We start from the raw sequence: 21,411 nt of genomic DNA, 5'->3' as shown, positions 1-21,411 counted from the left end.
ATTCTAAGAACCGTAGAAGAGTCCTGGAATCTGCGAGTCCAAAAAAACGGTTTTCGGGCTTGTTAAGTATTCTATTTTTTCAGCAACCGTGTAGCGTAACAGAACAATGGGACACATTTCTTTATTATATTTCTATATAAACCAAAATTTCGAATATTTTCATTCTCATTTGTATTGAATACAGAAATTTGAATAGAAACCAAAATAACATTCTCTGTAATATTTTTGCATTTTTCCACAGCCGTTCATTTCGAGAACGAGTCATAAACGGAATCTTCAAAAGGGGATACGTTTGAGAGAAAAATATTTTGTCTCTCTACTTCTGCATCTCGAAAGGAAGCAATCATGTCAACTCTACATAAGGATGTTCAGATCATGCAAAAACGTAATTTTCAGTCAGGAAACAGGAATTTGCATATAAATATTGAATTACATGAAAGTAAAAATACTTTCGAAATAAATGAATTACACAAAAAAAAATTCTATTCCGTTTGTATTCCAAACAGTCGTAATTGAATCGATTCAGATACCGTTCACAGGATTTCTACACAATATAATCATTGAAAGAAGCAAATTCCACTTACATGAAATACTGTCATCGTCACTGGTAGACATCTTGATTTTTCGCTCTTCAGTTGTAACGAAAATTTCGTTCCATTTCTAATATTTAATATTTTGCATCGAAGTAATGCCGGGACAGTAGTCACTCCCTCTTTCAATTTCGAGTGAAGACCGCTTGCGCGGAAAAAGATCGGAGAAATCGACGGATATCGAAGATTTTGGCTTCCGAAGAGAGAAGGGTAGCGACCGTGAACGTTAACAGGTGTGCGGAAAAAGTGGGTAGAAGGCATTTTTCTGGTAAAAGACCTAATTATCTTTTATTAATTTGTGCATACAGTAGATTGAATTGAACTGAACGTTTAGATAACTCGTTGACTAAATTATTTTGATTTACAGTTTCCAATTTTCGGTTTTTTTTCCGAGACCACGAGGATTGAGGTTAAAATCCAAATTTCCGTTTATTTAAGGAATCATTGCAAGGAATCAAATTTCAGGGCTGATTACTTTTTAGGAAGATTCCATTGGAGAATATCGATAAGATATTTTTGGTTATTCACTGAAATTTGGTAACTTTCAAGGTTCAACTTTTCAAATCTATCGAAACCGTGTCTACTCAGAATACCTTTTTCAGATAATAATATCATTGTTCCGGGGACTGATCCTTAGTAGGAAGTCTGACTGGCGACTGGAGGACAATTGCGGTGCTGACTGCTGGTACAGCCGGACAAGGAGCCAACAGGGGAATTTTTCAGGTGAACATTTATTTTCTCTTTATTTGTTCATTGTTAATGATATCTCTGTGAGAAATAAATGCGAACCTGAGAGAGTTGTTCTTTGTTCTTCCGAGCTGTGCAGTAGTTAGCATTGGAATTTCCTCTCTCGGAAATTCAATCTCTGGTCTGTACAACTCATTGCTCAGGTCTACCAGGTAGTATCTTTGGCCTTTACCATTTGTATCTGCCACCCCTGTCAGCGTTGAAGGTAGCTCTTTCTGAATCCAAAGTTATCTGACAAAATTTTATTTAGGAATTGTCACCCATAATTTGTCTTCCTTTGGATTCAGAATTATTTGAATTGCTTATCTTATTATCTTATCGCTTTTTCATTATTTCCTACTCTTGAATTTGCATTACATATCCTTACGATATCCTCACAAATTATCAAAGATATTTTTTTTTATTATATTTAGATTCATTTAGATTTTCAATAAAGTTCATAAGGAATTCATTTAATTATCAATTTCATTGCCTACCACTTGTAGTGGAAGTTAATATTCTCCATTTTCTTAGGAGAATCCTAGCTGGTCTAGTTTAATTTTTTAATTTATTCTATTATTAACCTTTACTTGGTTTTGAAAGTAAAATTTTGTTTAATAAAATTCAGAATATACCCTAAGGTTCTAAGGATATCCTTGGTTCCCTGAACTATTGTTTTTTTTTTTCAATTCTGATTCATTCCGTTTGTTTCGCATAACCTTGAGGAAGCCAAATACTGGGTAGATGATTGGTGTTACCAGGAGGTCCCCTTGCTGATAATTTATAATCGAAGAGGCTCAGTTAACCAGAACCAACCATTGTCCTGCTATATAGAGACCATTGAGTCGTCCTCGTCGTCAAGGTACTGTTAGCCCAGTCGATTCCAGCCCAACAGCACTTCGCTGGGACCAGCGTCGTCAAACCACCCACCCAGGTATTATCCAACCAGGGCCATCTTTGAATCAGATTGACAACTTGTAAATATTCTGAATTTAAATAGCCTTCAGCTTTACAAATTTTTGGTGTGAATAGCCTTCAGCTTATTGTTGTTTTTTTTTATTAGTAATTAAAGTTGTTTATTGTTCCTGTTGGTTTATTCTGCCTTCTCCGCCAAGATAGAGAATTTCTTTGGTAGTAATTATCTTTATTTAATTTTCATTTGCTACCTGGCGCCCATTTATCGAGCCGGTCAAGTCAACCTTGTTATATTGGTAGTAGTCAGTTTCAATTTGCCTTCGACTATTACCAATCATTGTTGAAACTTACTCACACCCTCCCCGTAACAATCTGAGCAGCCTATAAGCACATAACCTCCATATTTTTAACTTTGAGTTTTCACCTTTGAACGTTTAAAATTAGGTGGGTTGCACAGTACCAAATATCCGTAATGAAATTGAATCAGATATCATTCACAGGATTCCTAACCGGAGTTAACCGTTTGGTGGGAGTTGGTCATGTTCTGCTTGATTAGAGGTTTCCATATGTTGCGTATCTCTACGCTATCTTGACTAAATGCGTTGTTGGACAACATATATGCCGCTTCTCCTAATTTTCTCCTGAACCAGTGTTCCTTCTCGTGGATGATTTCAGCTTTAGCTCATTTGATGTTATGTTGATGAGTCCAAACATGCTCTGCTACTCCTGAGCAATCAATAACGATTTATCGTTATAAAAATTGAACTTCGCCTTTTGTGTTCAACTCATTCATATTTGTGTCCATACTCTTCATCAACTGTTGAACTTTATCAGTGGTAAACTACAAAGACATTTATCATTATTATTATTTGCTGGTTTCTTTTCGCTGTGTGTGTTTCTTGTGTTCAACAATGCGAACTTTCAATGGCCTCTCAGTTCCACCGATGTATGTTTCTCCGCATTCGCAGGGTATCCAGTAAATGCAATTCCTGGAATCACAATCCGCGTTTGGTGGCCTGGTTTTTGTGAGAATACTACGGATAGTGTTCCGAGATCTGATGTTATACATGGACCGAATCCTTCTTATCCTTTCCGACAATCCTCTGATGTAGGGAAGTACAAGTACTGGTTGTCACAGCTTTTGCTGTCTTCAAGCTAAAGCCTGCTCCACCATCACTTTAGTGTAACCATTCCGTTGAAGGTCATTTTTGATGATGCCTAGTTCCTTTTCGAGACCTTCCTTTGTGTAGCAAAGCCCGAAAGCACCATCTTGTTGAGTCTTGATGATTCCTCTCTTAGTCGATTGATGGTGGATTCATCAAGACTACTAGATCGTGCTTTCTGGCTTTGTACTTCCCAACATCAGATTGTCGGAAAGGATAAGGAGGATTGGGTCCAAGTATAACATCAGATCTGGGAACACTATCCGTAGCAGCCTCACGAAAACCGGGCCACCAAACGCGAACTACGATTTCAAGAATTGCATTTACCAGATACCCTGCGAGTGCGGAGAATCATACATCGGTGAGACTAAGAGGCCATTGAGAGTTCGCATTGCTGAGCACAAGAAACATACACAGTGACCAGGAGAAACCAGCAAATCAGGAACAGTAGAGAATGTTTGGAGTCATCAACATGAATTGCTTGTAACTCACAATTTTTGTAGTCTCGAGGTAGGGCGTAAATATTATTCTTTTTTTTATTCAAGGTCATGAACAATATCATCACCTGCTCTCAACTGTTACATATATTGAATTTTTGGGTTCCTAGTTCCAACACTCTGCGTACAAATATAATGAAAAAATCTCCAATTTATACAATGTGCGATACCTCTGATTCTGTTAGTCATGTCCTAGATATATTCAACTGCCAGATTACAGAAATCAAAAGACATTTTTTAGCTAACTGACAATTCTGTTTTTATTTTATTTTTCTATAGATTCACAAATTATATTATGCAAGTACATATTTGTAAATGTCACTGTTACTCCCTGCTCAATATACTTAAATGTTATCTTTTCAGATAACCTTTTCAATTTCTTTACAGACTCTTTCAGGGATTTAAAATTAATTTATATCGTATTGAACAATGGAAGTCCGAACTAATGAAAAGCACCATGAAACATTGTCAACCACTTTCAAACAAATCCATATCGTATTCATGTAATATTTCATTGTGGGATTTTCAGTGGACTGATTATTGCATATTCCATTGTGAGAAAGTAATTTCCAGAGAGAACTGAGTTTCATCATACAAATGGCAGTTAGCAACAAAACTTCTAAAACAAGAAATTCATGAAGTCTGTCCCACTTCAAGATACGATAATAAGCGTCATACGATATTGAAATACTTTGGTGAACCCACCAATAACATCGTTCGTTTTTGAAAAAGAAAAACTTGGAAGTGGCTGGCAGAATGAATAATAATTTATTATTAGTAACAATAAAGACAAAACTTCAGTAACGGTTAGATAAGGAGTATGAAAGTTGACTTGTGATTCTAGCTCGAAACTTCAAATTGGCTTCACGAGCCAAAGAATTAAAGAACATTCCACATTCTATAATTCCACACTTGCAAACCCTCTTCAGGGAATCACAACTATAACGTATTATATAAGGAAGAGGAATATTCGAAACACAAACTGTTGAAGTGCTTGGAAATTGATAGATTTGGAAATTCAGAAAATATACTAATTTACAGAAACGGATTGAATTATTTCTTGTGGTTTATCTGTTTTCCAATATGGACATTGATTATTAGTTCTTTACTGTCTATTCAAAGAATTGGTATATTTTATAATTGAGTTTTCAATCAGTTCCAAACTCTGTCAACATTATCAGTCATTAACTAGGGAGATGGTAATATGATTCAAACTTCATATTATATAAAGCACTAAGTAGGTAGATTTGGTCAGTATGAACAAGCCTGAGATAGTCATCTAGCCATTGAGGTTTTGTAAACTGTTCAGTGAATATTGGGGTGTAACTTTTTGGTTTCCTTTTTATTATTGAAATTTTAATTTTTTTTCATATTGTGAAAGGTCGATTTAGATTACGAACGGGTACTCTCAGTAATTCTATGAATGTTTGATGTTTGATGAAGAGCATTTTCGTTTCCTACTTATAGAAGAGAAAGCTCTCTCGAAACGATTACTTTTACATGAAAATTGAATTACACAGAAGAAAAGGTCCTCTTGGAACAAATAATCCAATATGAACCGGTGTTGCCAACTGGATGAAGTATAAAGTCGCTACACATGAACCAAAATTCCGCTACACTGCTTCACATTCCGCTACGCAGCGTGACCACATTTTATTTGAGAAATCTACCTACAGTGTCATTGAAAACCTAATGAAATCTACTGCAATATATATGAAGGGAACCAACATAGTGAAAATTTGAGTATTCGACCACTAGGTGGCGATTGCAAAGACATTTGAATAGTATGACTGAATATAGAAGGCCTTGGTCTTCTTACGATTATGGCCAATGGGTGTGGTCTGAAATTCGAAATAGCAAGTTGCTTTCTAGTTGGTTCTTTGTTGTTGGTTATTTTCAACACTTGAACTATTTCATGTAATAGATTTTAAGGTTCAAAGACAGAAATTAGCTGCTTGAAAACGAAAAGTGAAATGAGGTTATGTATAATTATCTTCTTCTTCTTCTTTTTCCTCCATTTGGAAGTTGGAGATATTCAGAAAACAGTAATAAACAATCGGAAAATGGGTGTTTTATGATCTGAAATCTACCGGCGATAATTCATCTACTGCAATTTTTCAATTTGTATTGAAAATCTACCGAAAAAGTAGAAATATACGCAAGTGGTCGCCCTGCTGCTACGCTTGTATATCTGAAGTAATCAGTTCGCGCATGCGCCCTATCCTAAATTAAATACCACAGAACTTACAGTTTCTAGTTTGTGTAACGTTCAGATACCACTAAACTGAACTGTCACTAATGTCAGGAATCAGGATAATGCTAATTTTCAAATGCTAAACACAGAATCAGACAACCAATGTTGAGAAAAAGTTTGTTTTCGAAATTTTTTATATTTTTTTGAACATGTCTCGTTGCCATCAATTTCAACTGCATTAGCTATTCCGCTCGAGCTACAATCAGATGAACTATCTTCCATTTCCACTATAATTTGTTCCATATAATTTATAATACTCGAGACAGTCGGGACTTTTAGTTTCGAAATATAGGAGGTTATATGGTTTATGATATGAATGAAAATATGCAAAATACTCTTCTTCTCTTTCATCATGTAATGGCCTCAGCTACTAAGACTATAACGTATTGACTGTGCATTCAATTATTCAATTGTCGGCTGTCAGCTTCGAGTGCTGTCCACTGCCTCTTCTTCTTCCATAATTTTTTCAATATTGATTCTATGTAGAAAATTCTGCTACTTTATGTTTAAATTCGCTACGCTGCTAATGTCGAGTAAAATCCGATACGGTAGCGGAATTCCGCCACGGTTGGCAACTCTGAATGAACATTGAATAATATGAAAAATATTTATTTCATTCTGTTATGGAATTGGAACAGATATTATCAACAAAAAAACTGCAAATCGTGATGACTTGAAGGGCATTTTTTGTATAATTATGAAGAAGTAAAGCGCTAAAAGTTTTTTTTTCGAATCTTTTTTCTCCATATATTCATCTCAGTCTTCTTCATCACCTGAATACATGACATTCCATGATACAAAAACGAACTGAACTTTACCAGAACTTTCCATTTAATAATCTATAATTCAACATTAGGTTCTCTTGAGTACATTCATGTATTTTTTAAAGGGAAAACACTTAACACAGGATAGTCTTCCCAAATGAGACTTCAAGTTGATTTTTCAGGGTGAGCTGAAACGAATCAAGACCAATTTCTCATAGTTGTCGTCCAGAAACTAAATTTGTCAGACTAATCGATTGTCATCAAATAAAAATCTTTTCGCACATCCTCAACCTTGTCTCTCACACCTTCTTGGCGAGGTGAGATCCACCTTTTCAAATTCAAATTATATTGGTGGTCAAAAACTCTAAGTCATTGATTTGTCTTTCTGACTCTTTCAACATTTCTTAATTTGATTCAGTACATATGGAGACAAACATCATGAGAAATATACCAGAAATGATTTCTCATTGTTGAGCTAGCACGATTTTCAAAAATGATTATTTTACGTGTTTCTTTCCAATTTTCAATCTGGAGCTTGATATTTGTAATGGGGAAATAAAAAACGTAATTTACATCCTATCTACATCCATTTATAGTTTCGATTGTTACTATTCTGGGATGAAAATGGAGTTTTTCCGTGTCGCCTCATCATCAATTTTATAATATATATGAATAAAGTGATAAGAAGTTGAAAAAAATACTATGAACTTCCAGATGAAGTATCGTTTAACTCTCTTATCCCCTTTGAAATTTAGAGATTGGAACTCACTCTGCCGAAGGGGTGGAATTGTAGAGATTGGAAATCTGTCGAGACTTCACTTCCTAAATGTTATTGGGCTGATCCAAGCAATTTTTTTCCGAACGTTAACTATGAGAAAGAGCTCTCATTTCATGTTCAATGAGCCAACCCCTAATGTAATGACACATATCACATTTATGTTATTGGGTCCTCACACGCGAATCTTACTTTTCAAATATCCACTTGCAACACACTAGTCCTTGTTCCTTTTCGAGAAAGCTTAGCATCGACATCTCTGAAGGTGTTCAGTCTGTGAATTTCATGATCGGTTCTTGAGTGACTTCTGGAAGCAAAACCGGAATTTTTGTTGTAGAACGTTCCACCGTACTGGTAATAGTTACTATCGCCAGGTTCTTGCTGACAGCACGAGTCGAAGGCTCTTCGAAATTCTTTTCTAAACTTTCCTGGAACAAAAGATATTTTTAATTAATAAACAGTTCCATTGAATATTTGGGTATTGTTTTTGAACAACATATCAGATGTGGTAAACAAGTATTATATGTAACACGAAGGATGAGACTTCTCATGCGTAAATTTTACACTCTCCGAGATATTTTTTCAAAAAAAAATAAACATTTTCAATAATTAATCTTTGACAGAATGCATCAATAGATACCCAACCAGCAAAACTGTTTCATAATTTCATGATACTGCAACAGTTTTATTTTGTTGGTATTTTATAATTACTTCCAAAATGCTAATCGATTATATTAGACGAGCCGTGAACATAATACAGTTTTAAGCAATAAGAGTGTTTTATAAATTTGTCATAAACACGTTTATGAAATAAAATGGGAAATCCGTTATAAAATAGTCACGGAATCATGACAGAAACGTTTCTACAATTAACTTATGAAAAATATATTTTCTATAAAAGTAAATTGTTTTGTAACAATTTTAAAACACTTATCTTTGAGGTTTTTATGCTCTTTATAAAACTATTCCAAGATTATTTCATAACTACTTCTTCTAGCTTCAATGGAATCATTTTATTGGAATATTTTCACACACATTTGTGTTTTCATTACCATATAGTCACTTTAATGATAATTTTTCAATTATTTCATAGTATGGTATATTTACTACTATTTCAAAACAATAAAGTCACTGTTATAAAATCGAATTGCTTCCGCTGATATATATATATATATATATATATATATATATATATATATATATATATATATATATATATTATATATATAATATATATATATATATATATATATATATATATATATATATATATATATCAGCGGAATACCTGGCAATATCTGGTTTGTTGAAGGAGATACATAAAAATGTGTCATACAAAAGTTTCAGGAGTTCATGAGAGCTATATTTTGATATAATTTTCAAATATACAGGGTGTTTGGTGTAGGTGCTACAGACTAAAATTCCATTTTTTAAAATAGAACGCCCTATATATCATTACATATTCAGATGCTACGTTAAATTCTGATATCATTTCATGTTTGGTTTTTGAAATTCGGTTACGGCGTTGTTGAGTTATTGCACTTTTCCTTGAATATAAAGTTTCAAAAAAACTTATTTACTCGTACACGAATCCAGTCTATATCTTTTATTGAATTGAAAGAGACTACTACTGAATACAAACCATTATTCTCACCTCTACGATACGATATCGATATCAGTTGAATATAATATTGAAATTCTTGAGAATGTGACTAACTTGAGGGTGAATTGCTTTATATTGCACAATTTCATCAAGTAGCGTATGCTTGTTGATGCCATAGTAACAAATGTTGTTGAATTGTATCTACTTGTCAGTTCGATTCAGTGATTCTTTGCAAAACAGTAACTGTGTTCTTTGTGCGAAAACTCCAGTATGCCTTTCGCATTTAGTCCAAGTGATTGCATTGATATGTTATTAATTTTTGGGGAATGTCAGAAAAACTGCCGTCAAGCACAACGTCTATACCAAGAACGTTTTCCAGACAGACCCATTCCGTCACGAATGACTTTTTCGAGAGTTGTAGAAAAATTGCGGACTGGGTCATTTCCTTCTACTAAAAAGCATCGTCATCATAAGAGATCTGTTAGAACTGAAGATTTAGAGATCAATGTGTTGGCTTATATTATTATTCATCCACATGTTTCTTCCGTACTCTTACAGAAGAAGTCGGTGTGAGTAAATCTAATGTACAGAGAATTCTGAAAGAAAATAAATACCACCCATTCAAAATTCAGTTGGTACAAGGTTTGAAAACCACGGACTTTGAACGACGACTTGAATTCATTGCTTGTATTCATGTAATATTACATGAAAGTCCTAACATATTCAGTCAAATTTTGTGGAGCGATGAATCGCGATTCCACAATAATGGAGTTGTGAATCGACATAACAGTCATTATTGGTCTCAAGAAAATCCCCACTGGGTCCGCGAAAGTAATTTTCAAACTACTTGGGGTATTAATGTATGGTGTGGATTGTTCAATGGCCACATCATAGGACCTTACTTTTTCAATGAAAATCTCAATGGATTGCGATATTTACGTTTTCTAGAAAATGATTTGATCCAGTTGATGGAAGATATTCCCATAGCAGAACGACAAGAAATTTGGTGGCAACAAGATGGTGCTCCTCCTCACAATTCACAGGTTGTTACTGAATATCTGGATAGAACGTACCCAAATAGATGGATTGGTAATAAGGGTCCAATTCGGTGGCCGGCTCGTTCCCCAGATTTATCACCGCTTGATATTTTCCTATGGGGTTATTTAAAAGATATTGTTTTCGCTATTCCCCTTTGGATGTGGATGATCTGAAAATGAAAATTCGACTAGCGTGCAGTGATATTACGCCTGATATTATAAGAGCGACTTGTACTAGAGAAGTGATTCGACGTTTCGAAGCCTGTATAATATCTAATGGGCATCACTTTGAACAATTTTCATGACTTATTTCTAGGTACCTACCATTCTTATGAAATTATTTATCAAGTTATATTATCTACATTGTTATTAATTAAAGATTTGTTTTCGAATACACCTCTTTCAATTTCGCCATTGTTTCATATTCAAAATGATTCCTGACTGAATTCCACAACTCAAAATTGAAACCATTACTTCGAACACCCAAAATTTTGACTAATTTTCATGTGATCTGATGCAGAGAGAATAATTGTATGAGATATTTTAAAAAATAATAGTCGTTCTCAAGACTTTACATTTTAAGCAATAACTCAACAACGCCGTAACCGAATTTCAAAAACCAAACATGAAATGATATCAGAATTCAACGTAGCATCTAAATATGTAATGATATACAGGGCGTTATATTTTGAAAAATGGAATTTTGGTCTGTAGCACCTACACCAGACACCCTGTATATTTAAAAATTATATCAAAATGTAGCTCCCATGTACTCCTAAAACTTTTGTATGAAACATTTTTGTGTATCTCCTTCAACAAACCAGATATTGCCTGTCACATAAAATATGAGACACCCGGTATACAGTGCGAGACTCTAACATAGAACAAATTCACTAAATCAAAGGTGTTGCTTTTTTTGGAATTATGCTCGGACACGTTAATTAGTATTTTAAAGTGCCCTCATTTTCATGCGAACAAAAATTATACAGTGTGTCTCAAATATGAGATATGACTTCATCGATAATTTTTTTAACTGACAACCCTATTTTTGGATGACTTTCATCAAAGGGCTCAACAAGTTGCACATGCCTGCCAAGTTTAAAAATTTCACTCCTTGTTCTTTGAAAGATATTTAACAAACATTTTCTAATTCAAAAAATGAATTCAATTCAATAGTCTTCCTTCAATAGATGCTCAGAATGTCAGGGATACCTGACAGTGACATTGTCATAATAAAAGTTATAAAAAAAAGTAAGGACGGTAGTACCGCATTCCAATCATATTTGTGCACAAAAACTGTTAGTCGTTTCACAGTTTGTTGTTCGCCATTAGTAAAATACCGTACTTAACTGAAACACATAAGATTGAAATTCTAATGATGATTGGCTACGGAGATAGGACAAGAACACGAAATGAAGTTACCCATTTATTCAGAAAGAAGTACCGTAAGCAAAATCGAAAAGCAGTTCCGGGAAAATGGGCATTTAAGAAAAACAAATAATCATCGTCAAAGTGCGCACAGTGAAGAGGTCTTCTCTCTGTTGAAGAAAATCCCTATGTCCCCACTAGGCAGATAGCTAGGGAACTCAAAATTAGCCAGTCTTCAGTGTCAAGAGTTCTTAAAGCTAAAAAATTTCATCCATATGAAATAACAATCCTCCAGGCACTTACCGAAGATGATCCAGATAAAAGACTCCAGTTTTGCGAACAGATGATGGATATACTAGTTAGGAATGTTGTACAAAAAGAAAACGTTCTATTTTCTGACGAATCAACGTTTATGTTGAATGGTGTGGTAAATCGTCAAAATTGTCGTTATTGGGCAGACAGAAACCCACACTGGATGAGCAAATGCCACACTCATCATCCAGAAAAAGTCAATGTTTGGACATAGATTGTTGGTGATCGAGTTATAGGACCAATTTTCTTCCAAGAGAATCTTACTGGAGCAAGATATTTGGAATTCTTGTAGGAGGACCTAGTTCCGAATTTGACTATTTTGTTCCCTTGTCCTATAGAAGCTGACGTCCCGAATAGAAACATCTGGTTTCAACAGGACGGCGAGCCTCCTCATTTTGCAAGACCTGTCTGTAAGTACCTGAATGATGTATTTCCAGGCAGATGGATTGGCAGAAGAGGACCCTATGAATGGCCACACAGGTCTCCGGATTTAACACCTTTGGACTTTTTCTTATGGGGTTACTTGAAGAGCAAAGTTTTTAAGACCAAACCGGCAAATATTGAGGATTTAAAAGAACGAATAAGACAGGAGTGTAGGCTAATTTCCGGTGAAGTAATCAGAAATGTTCAAAACGAGTTTCAGTTACTTTAGGGTATTGTCAGTTAGTGAATGAACAACATTTTGAACACTTGTTAAAGAAAGACTATTGAATTGAATTCATTATTTGAATTAGATAATGTTTGTTAAATATCTTTCAGAGAACAAGGAGTGAAAAATTGAAATTTGGCAGGCATGTGCAACTTATTGAATCCTTTAATAAAAGTCATTAAAAAACAGGATTGTCATTTAAAAAATTATCGATGACATCATATCTCATATTTGAGACACACTGTATAATTTTTTTGCATTAAAATGAAGGCATTTCAAATTACTAATCGACGTGTCCGAGCATATTTCCGAAAGAAACAACACCTTTGATTTAGTGAATTTGTTCCATGTTAGAGACTCGCACTGTAGTTGGTGTCACCAAGAATAAAATACAGCATTTAAGAGGTACCAGTTGACATTGATTTTAGAGATCGTGTAATGAAGTATAATTTGCCAGTTTCATTTGACTAGTGTCCCAATAACTATATACCTAATAACGTTGTGTAATATTGGTCATTAAAGAAAAATAAGAGAAGTGGTTCATTTTAGACGAAGATCCATTAATGTTGTTCTTGCTGAAAACAGGAAAAGGTTATTGATGAATAAAATCCAACGATTTAAGTGGAGAATCAAGACTATATACACTCAAATCACTAGCTCAAAACTCATTCGAAATTCAGGAAGAAGCTTCTTAGCCAAAACATCCGACAGATAATATCTATCCAAACAATACGTGACAAACCATATCTTCTTTAGCTTCAAAAGCAGTCCGACTCTGTCGCAATACCATCAACTCCTAGAAGTGTTTCTTAACAGTTTCGTAGGGGTAATGTATAAGCTTAAATACGTTAAAACTCTTGCTGTTGATAACACATTATTTTATAGAACGACGCCATTTCAAAATGGTAGCAATTCGAAATACTGACATTAGATGAGTTGAAAATATGAAATACTGCACATATAGTGATATATACAGATGAAAAATATATAGATTATATCATTTAGAACAAACAGAATTGATTTGAGACTAGAAAATCAATACGTCGACAGAGTCAATTTTTGTATAATTAATATTTTTTTCCAAAACTGTTAATAAAAGAGTGGCGCGCTTAAATTTTACTAATAGTAGGCTATATATTAGAAAATTTTTATAGTAACTGCCGAAATGTTTATAAAACTGTTCTGTAATGTTTGTGAAAGGCCTTACAAAATATTAATAAAAACGACTATAATATTTTATAAAACGGTGCCAAGTTCCTATTTATAGCTGTTTTATGAACACATTGGAAACATTTCTGGAAGAAATACATTTTTATAATTTGTTTCTCCAAAACGTTTTCACAACCATTATAAAATATAAAATTGCTAGTTGGGATTGTATGGTACTTTCCACAACCATATTGATAGCTCACAAATAGCGTAGAATTCAATTTTGGACATGATATGAAAAATAAATGTTTTTTTAACGGATCATCTATATCGAAAGAATCATTTTCATGCTCAAACTCCAACAACTATGTAGGCTAGGTTAGGTCCAAAGTTAGTGGATCTATTCGACCTTCCACCGCAACTCGCAAGGGTTTATTGTGGCTCACACGTATTCACGATCGGCCAAATAAACCCAGCTTCTTAATGAAGCCGATTACTTTGTATGGTGGGTGGTCTTTCAGGTCAGATGGTAAAAGTACGGCTCTGCCGAACTCAAAAATCCTGATTTGGCCCCCAGCGAGGCAGACATAAAGTATGTTCTCTGGTGTTTCATCATTTCCCAAACAGAGGCGACAAACACTGTCTTCCGACAGTCTGAGTCTCTGCATATGATGATTTGAATGACAGTGACCTGTAAGAAGCCCTGTTAGACATCGTACTTAATCTCTACTGTAGTCCAACAACTGTTTGGTGGTATCAAGTTTCAAAGGGTGAATGAACGCCTTGGAGTGAGCCAATCCTGGAAGATTATGCAAGAAGTCTATAAATCTTCTTGTCATCCAGGTGTTCAATCTTTGTTTGGCAAAGCCTAAAGCGATGACAATGACAGGTTCTGGTCCGACGAAGCTGCTTGCAGCATCCTCCTCTACAAGGGAATCAGCAGCCTCATTAAACAACAACTATGTAACTCATACAACAGTGAAAATTTAATGAAAATTATAGCAGTCAAGGATTCAAATATTGAAATACCACTCTTCGAAAAAGCCTTACACAAAGATTGGTGTTTTGGTTGGTTTACGGGTTTTGCCGTGGTCTTCTTTGGTAAGATTTCTGTATATTTGCAACGTCAAAGAAATGTTACAGAACTCAAAAGTTGAAAGAAAAATTGACACTATAAATGACATGGCAGAAATGAGAGCTTCAGTTTCAGTTGATACGTCAAGATGAGTAATTTGACCACGCTACTAAAGATGACTGCCGTAGTTGCAGTTGAAACGTTTGGAGATCATAACCAAAGGAGATCATGCCAAAATCCGAAAATCAACCAAAACATTGACGCCACCCGTGAAAACCTATATTTCTATATTCAAATATTTGTGTTCCACTATGGTCCAAAACTCCACAACCAACTGTCAATTGAAAACGATGAAAAAAATTGATTAATCCAAGTACTGAGTTAATTTCTTCTTGAAGCAGAATCGAACTTTTCAAATTACTTTACATTCTCGAAAAAAATTAGATTTTCGCGAAGATTGCAATATAACCCAATAAAATTACAAATTATTACACTTGATATCAAACTCAATAGTTAATCAGCAAACTTTCTGAAACTATGAATGTGTTCGCAATTCAATTTGATGCATTCAGGGTATGAATCTTGACTTATCCGCGCTTTTTAAATAGACTGAAAAATCTATTGAATTGATTTCATATCGTTTAGGTGGAAACTAATGGCTCAGTGATTTACGGCAGTAGTCATTCAAATGCATTGGATTATAGTCACTTGAGAATTACCTGTTCACCCACTCAATCATACTCTTACAAATTGAAAATGCCTACCACACGTAGAAGTGGTTGATATTCTCAGCGACGTGAAAATGCACACGACTTTGAAGGTGGGATGAATGGAATTCAGAAAAATATGAGGGGATTATTTTTTTGTTGAATGCCAAAATGTCTACATGTCAACATAAACTTGAAATCTGGGTAGTCGCTCAAGCAGTTCAAACTATAATACGTGAATTTTTGCCATGGCAATCGCTGATGTGTGAGAAGGTGCGTTGTCTAGGTGAAACAAATTTTTTTTTCTGCAAATGTGACCGTTTTTCGGCAAGTTCTGGGATCGTGCTGTTAATGGCGAAAAACACAATAATTTGAAGAAGCGAACAATGTAAAAAAGGTCACAGATTCTATGAGCGCGCACTAATCGACCGTCTCGCTCGGCATCCTCCGTTAAACTCCTGAATTCATTTCTGTTAGAAAAAAGTTTTCATACTCTTGACGAGTTTCCAAATAAAAATTATGATTTGCTACTGTGTATTTTTTTTTTCATTTTTTTCATACATTTTGTTTTGACAAAATAGTCATTATACATAAAAATGACTATATCCTATAATTTTTTTTTGAAGGAAATAAAAAATTTGAATTTGAATCACAGTGTTGATTATGACGATTTTTTTGAAATTCGAATTTTCAAAATATCTTAAGTAGGTTGAAACTATTTCATCAATAATTTTATGAAAAAAACATTCTGTATGAACTCAAACCACGAATAATATACCAGGTTGAAAAATAATGACTTTACTTTGAGGTGGAGTACCTTTAGAATTGCACCATACAATAACAACAAAAACTCAACTCTTATAATTGCATAACTCCTATATTAATCCCTATAGGTACTTTAATGTTACTTCACATTGTAATGAGGACAAATTTGGACAAATTTGGACAATTGAAATAGTTGATTACTACACAAAAATTTGTGTAGTAATCAACTCACCCTACCCTAATTTTATTATCAATTCAAAATTCCAAAATAGTAGGCACTAAATTCTATGAATCACAGCTTGACAAGTGTTATCATATTTCTGAGAATTCAGTGCCTACTACGATGGGGTACTTTCATCAGTTCGGACTTCCATTGTCTGATCATATATGTACAATGAAGATGGATGTTTGTTGGTTGGTTGGTAAGTGATAAACTTCTACATCGCTAAACCGATCGTGATGAAACTTGACACGTATAAGTAATTTTTCATAGAGAAGGTTTATGGACTATCAATTTTCCTGTAACTCGCCACTAGATGCCGCCGGAGAACATTTTTTTGAAAACACTGTTCTGTAACGCTGCGCACGCCTAAGTTCGTTAATTCTGATTCTGTCGAAACATTGTAATAGGGGGAGCCCAAGCGGGGATTTCGGGATTTACTGAAGCGCGGCAGATTAATATACAGGGGGATACCTCGTACCCGGTTAAGTATCTCCACCAAATATGAGCCTCATATATAAGGCCGCCCATGAAGGATAAAGGATCAGATTAGTAAAAAAATGATCATCAGAAATTCTCTAGCGCGTCAGATCAAGGTAGGGTGAGTTGATTACATGCTGAAAAGTGTATATTTCAGTAATCTGACAATGTGACAGTGACGTAAAGGGAAGAGAGGGCAGCAAAATTGTGAAAAAAACGTCATCCCGACATTCTCGAGCGTATCTAATTTTTTTTCATTATGAAGAAAATAATTCAAGGTAATCGAAAAATATATAATCTGATGATTTCCGCAACACGGAAAAAAAGATTTGTTGAATGAAATAAAATTCACTTCATTCAAAGAAATAAAAGTGTCATATATGCACGACAAAATATTTTGTTGATGCAAGTAAAGAGAATTCTTGACTCCTAACTATTTCTTCAAGCATATGTTCATTGTATCAAACAAATATTTCATTGAAACAATCGCATCCATTAGTTATTTCAATTCAAAGAAGAATTGAATTCAAGTAATATTTTGTCTAATTGATAGCGAGAATGATTTAGAGTAATTCGAATATTCTATTGAACAAACAAAATTTAAAGATGGGTGAAATAGTGGACCTGATTGAAATAATCAAATGTATTTTCTATTTGAGTAAAAGTTATGTTGAAGAAACATAATATATCTGCAGGATGATGGAGAACTTTGCTTGTTTTGATAATGGGAAAATTTCCACTAAAGTAATGATTTTGTTGAACAAATAATGAATAGTAGTTGAACGAACAATGTTTATACCTCATTGTGAGTATCTTTCTGATAGAGTAAAGCATTTCGAAAGTTCAAAATAAGTATGAATAATGATGTACCAAATGAAATAAAGTTACAAATCAAAATCCCCCCCTCTTGTTTGAATTTGGTTATTGGATTCAATTAACCAAATATTATACTAATCTGAGTACCAGCATCTCGTTGGTAGTAATTTTCAGTTCTACTGAAAAATACTTTTCTCTTCTCCAAAACTTCAATATGTTTTTTAAGTTTGTAAATAAAAAGCATTACGTATATTTTTAGTATATTGAGAACATTACTTTTCGGCAGAATCAGAAATACTGAGTCAGTGATTGAATTTACATGAATCTCCAATCAAAATAGATCAAGTTATTGAATAATTGTGAGAATATATTATAGTTTGTTCAACAACCCGATTTCTCAATACATTAAATACACTTTGTATCATTTTCTCAACTGGATTATTGATCTACTTACGTATCACGATTTTTTAATCAGCTGCTGATGGGAGTCTTGCGGATAATATTTCATATTCAATACTGATTATGTAAATGCCATGGAAAATTGTTCAACGTGAGAATGAGCAAAATATAAATAAAAATCGAGAAATTTTAGTACCAAATTTATTCAAACAATTAATAAATTATAATAGACTTCTACAAATATTTAAATGAAAATATAAATTTTTCACAAATGGTTAATCCTAATATAAAACATTAACATATTTTATTATCTATTATTATTATTGGTGATATCTACTAAAAAACAATTAGGGTTGATTCCAAAACCTTTCACTGAAAGTGGTTCCCGTGGCCCGAAACTATAATTGGCGCAGTCGATTGTAGGATAGTGGAAGAAAATCGATCCTGAATTTTCTTCAGTACCAACTGTTTGTCCACTACAAAAAACCAGCTTCGTCCACCAACCACCCACAAAAAGGACCGGATCGTCAGACTCAGCTACTACAGTCCTCCAGGAAAGAATACTGACACACCATCGAGGTAAGTCGAGTTTTCCTACCTGATTCCAAAATTTCCTTAAATCTTTATCGTAAATATTTGTGGAAGTTTCGGAAAAGTGATTATTATAATCAAAAAACGAAAACAGACATCATTTTCTCTTATAGCAATTGAAATTGGTGACAGGACTATAGAAGTCACGTAGATTAAGAAAGACAATTTAAATACTGATTTAAATTGAAGCAATTAAGTGAAAAACGCCGAATCAAAATTTCATACATTCAAATCATTTTTCTCTTTCCTCACTCATAGCAAACAATAAATGCATAGTGTTCACTAAATAGTAAAACAAAGAAGCTAAAGAATAACTTGCTGCTACTTATATCATATGCTTAATAGACAGAAAATAATCTATTTATATCACACGCTGATATAAAGAGAGTATTAATTTCACACACACACAACGACGCTTCAGAAATATTCTTGTGATAAACTTCGCAATATTATTACCGTGATTCTTTTCTGAATAAATGAAGAAAGCAAACTTTTATCTTGAATAGATTCGCTGAGCAATCTTTTCCGATAAGATCGCGACAATAACACATGACCGATCCTGAAATTGAAGATTTAGTACAGTCGCTTGTCTCTCTATCCGTTTCAAATATGTCCACCGAAATTAATTATACTTTATTTAAAATTTATTCTGACACCATACCTTTGTATGATGGATCTCCAGACACCCTCGAAATTTTTATAAATGCAATTGACAAATTTCATAATAAATATTATAGCGCTGACGATACACTAAATCAGTGTATCCTGAGTATTATTATTGGTAAACTCAGAGATAGAGCACAATTATTGATTGGTGCAAGAACGGAATTAAACACATGGATTTTAATAAGAAATGAATTAAGAAATACATTTGGTGATAGACAAAATTTAGATAACCTTGAACAACAACTTTTTACACTTGTCCCTAATAGAAACGAACACCCCCTTGATTTTGCGAAAAGAATACAAGTACTGAGAAGTAAATTAATCTTTAAAATTAATTCTATTGCCGCTGTAGACCCACAGACTAAAGCGATATATATTCGTCAATATCAATCACAGTCTTTGAAAGTATTTATGAGAAATTTAACTATTAGATTACAAGATAAAGTAATTGTTCAAAAACCAGATAGCCTTGAAGAAGCAATGAATTTAGTTTTGGAAGATGAAAATTTTAGACAAACACAAAATATGGTTTTTCAGAACCGCTCAAGCACTAACGTTCAAAAACAACACCCACCAAAACAAATAAAACCAAATTATAGTAATTTCCCTGTACAAAATTATTCACACTTACAAAATTTTCAACAAACTAACTTTAGAAATCCTACACCTTCTACTAGTCAAATGCCAAATAGACCTTTTAATAATTATCAACAATTTAACCAAAAACCACAATTTCCAAGCCAACCCATAAATATCCAACCTAAACAAGTTCAACATAAATTTTTAACGAATAAACAAGTGTTTGGACCACCCCAAAATGTGTTTAAACCAACAAATAAACCTGATACTAGAATCATTCAACCAATGTCGACTACTTCTAGAAATCCTACGGTTAGTAGATCAAATATGCCTTACCACCCAGCAAATAACCGATCTTTTAGGCAACCCCCAAGACAAACCTTTATAAGTGAAGAACTTTACAACCATAATGATGACAATGAATACGACATGACACTAGGTTACCCCATTAACCAATACCCTGTCGAAGACCAATACCCAATTGAAGACCAACACCCTCCAGATCAATATCAATTAACTGATGAATTAAATGAATATTACTTTACTCCCCAAGAAACGACTGAAATAACTGACTCAAACACTGAATACGAAGACGAAAATTTTTACAAACCGCCTCCGATAAACAAGACGGTATAATAGAACTTTATTCAGGCTCTATAAATGGATTACCTTATATACAAATCCAAAATCCCCCTAATAAACTACTAATTGATACCGGATGTCATACTTCCATGTTAAGACCATCTATTGTAGAAAAATATTATCCAGACAGAATATTTAGAGAACCCTCTCAGTTAAAAACTTCATTAGGTGAAAAAAAAATTCAATATAAAGCTATTATCCCAGCTTTTGAAGAATTTCAAAGCAACTATGAAACGGAATATATTTTATTCCAATTTCATGAATTTTTTGATGGAATTTTAGGTTTAAAAGAACTTAAAAATCTTGACTTAAATATCGATTTTAGCAATCAAATCTTAAGAAATGAAATTGTACAAATCCCTTTCTACTATAGACAGCCTCACGAAACTTCTTTTACTATCGAAATACCACCATATGAAACTTTAATAAAGAAATACCCTGTCGATATCAGTGAAGGAGAAATAATAATTCCAGAGGGATTTATTGATAAATTATACGTACCTGAAACAATAACTTATGCCGAAATTTTTAATAAAACTAATAAAACTATCTCTATAACAACCGTTATAGAGATATGAATGAACCGTTCCCATCCAACCAAATAAATAAAGAACAATTTGAATTTTATAATATTGAACAAGCCTTACCTGAAAATTATAATAATAATTC

The 21,411-nt window shown here is 33.7% G+C and overlaps 1 protein-coding gene and 1 long non-coding RNA gene across 2 annotated transcripts in view; one reads left to right on the top strand and one right to left on the bottom strand.

The window, feature by feature from the left end:
• The first annotated feature begins 625 nt into the window (after positions 1 to 625).
• LOC141483569 (uncharacterized) lies at positions 626 to 2,400 on the top strand. The gene is made up of 2 exons (XR_012466158.1): positions 626 to 858; positions 958 to 2,400. It is a non-coding gene; the product is annotated as an uncharacterized lncRNA (long non-coding RNA).
• A 4,553-nt stretch (positions 2,401 to 6,953) lies between these two features.
• The window catches only part of LOC111512836 (orexin/Hypocretin receptor type 1), a 409,012-nt gene continuing 394,554 nt past the window's right edge, over positions 6,954 to 21,411 (bottom strand). The window contains exon 7 of the mRNA XM_074178302.1: positions 6,954 to 8,112. Within this exon, the coding sequence (XP_074034403.1) occupies positions 7,880 to 8,112 (233 nt within the window). The 3' untranslated portion in view covers positions 6,954 to 7,879. The remainder of the gene's footprint in view (positions 8,113 to 21,411) is intronic.

Source organism: Leptinotarsa decemlineata, unplaced genomic scaffold (assembly GCF_025532065.1).
Source record: "Leptinotarsa decemlineata unplaced genomic scaffold, Ldec_3_MD MMD2_tig00003736_RagTag_RagTag, whole genome shotgun sequence".
Taxonomy (NCBI): Eukaryota; Metazoa; Arthropoda; class Insecta; order Coleoptera; family Chrysomelidae; genus Leptinotarsa; species Leptinotarsa decemlineata.
The sequence above is the reverse complement of the archived record's forward strand: the minus strand, read 5'-3'. Positions and strand labels throughout refer to the sequence as shown.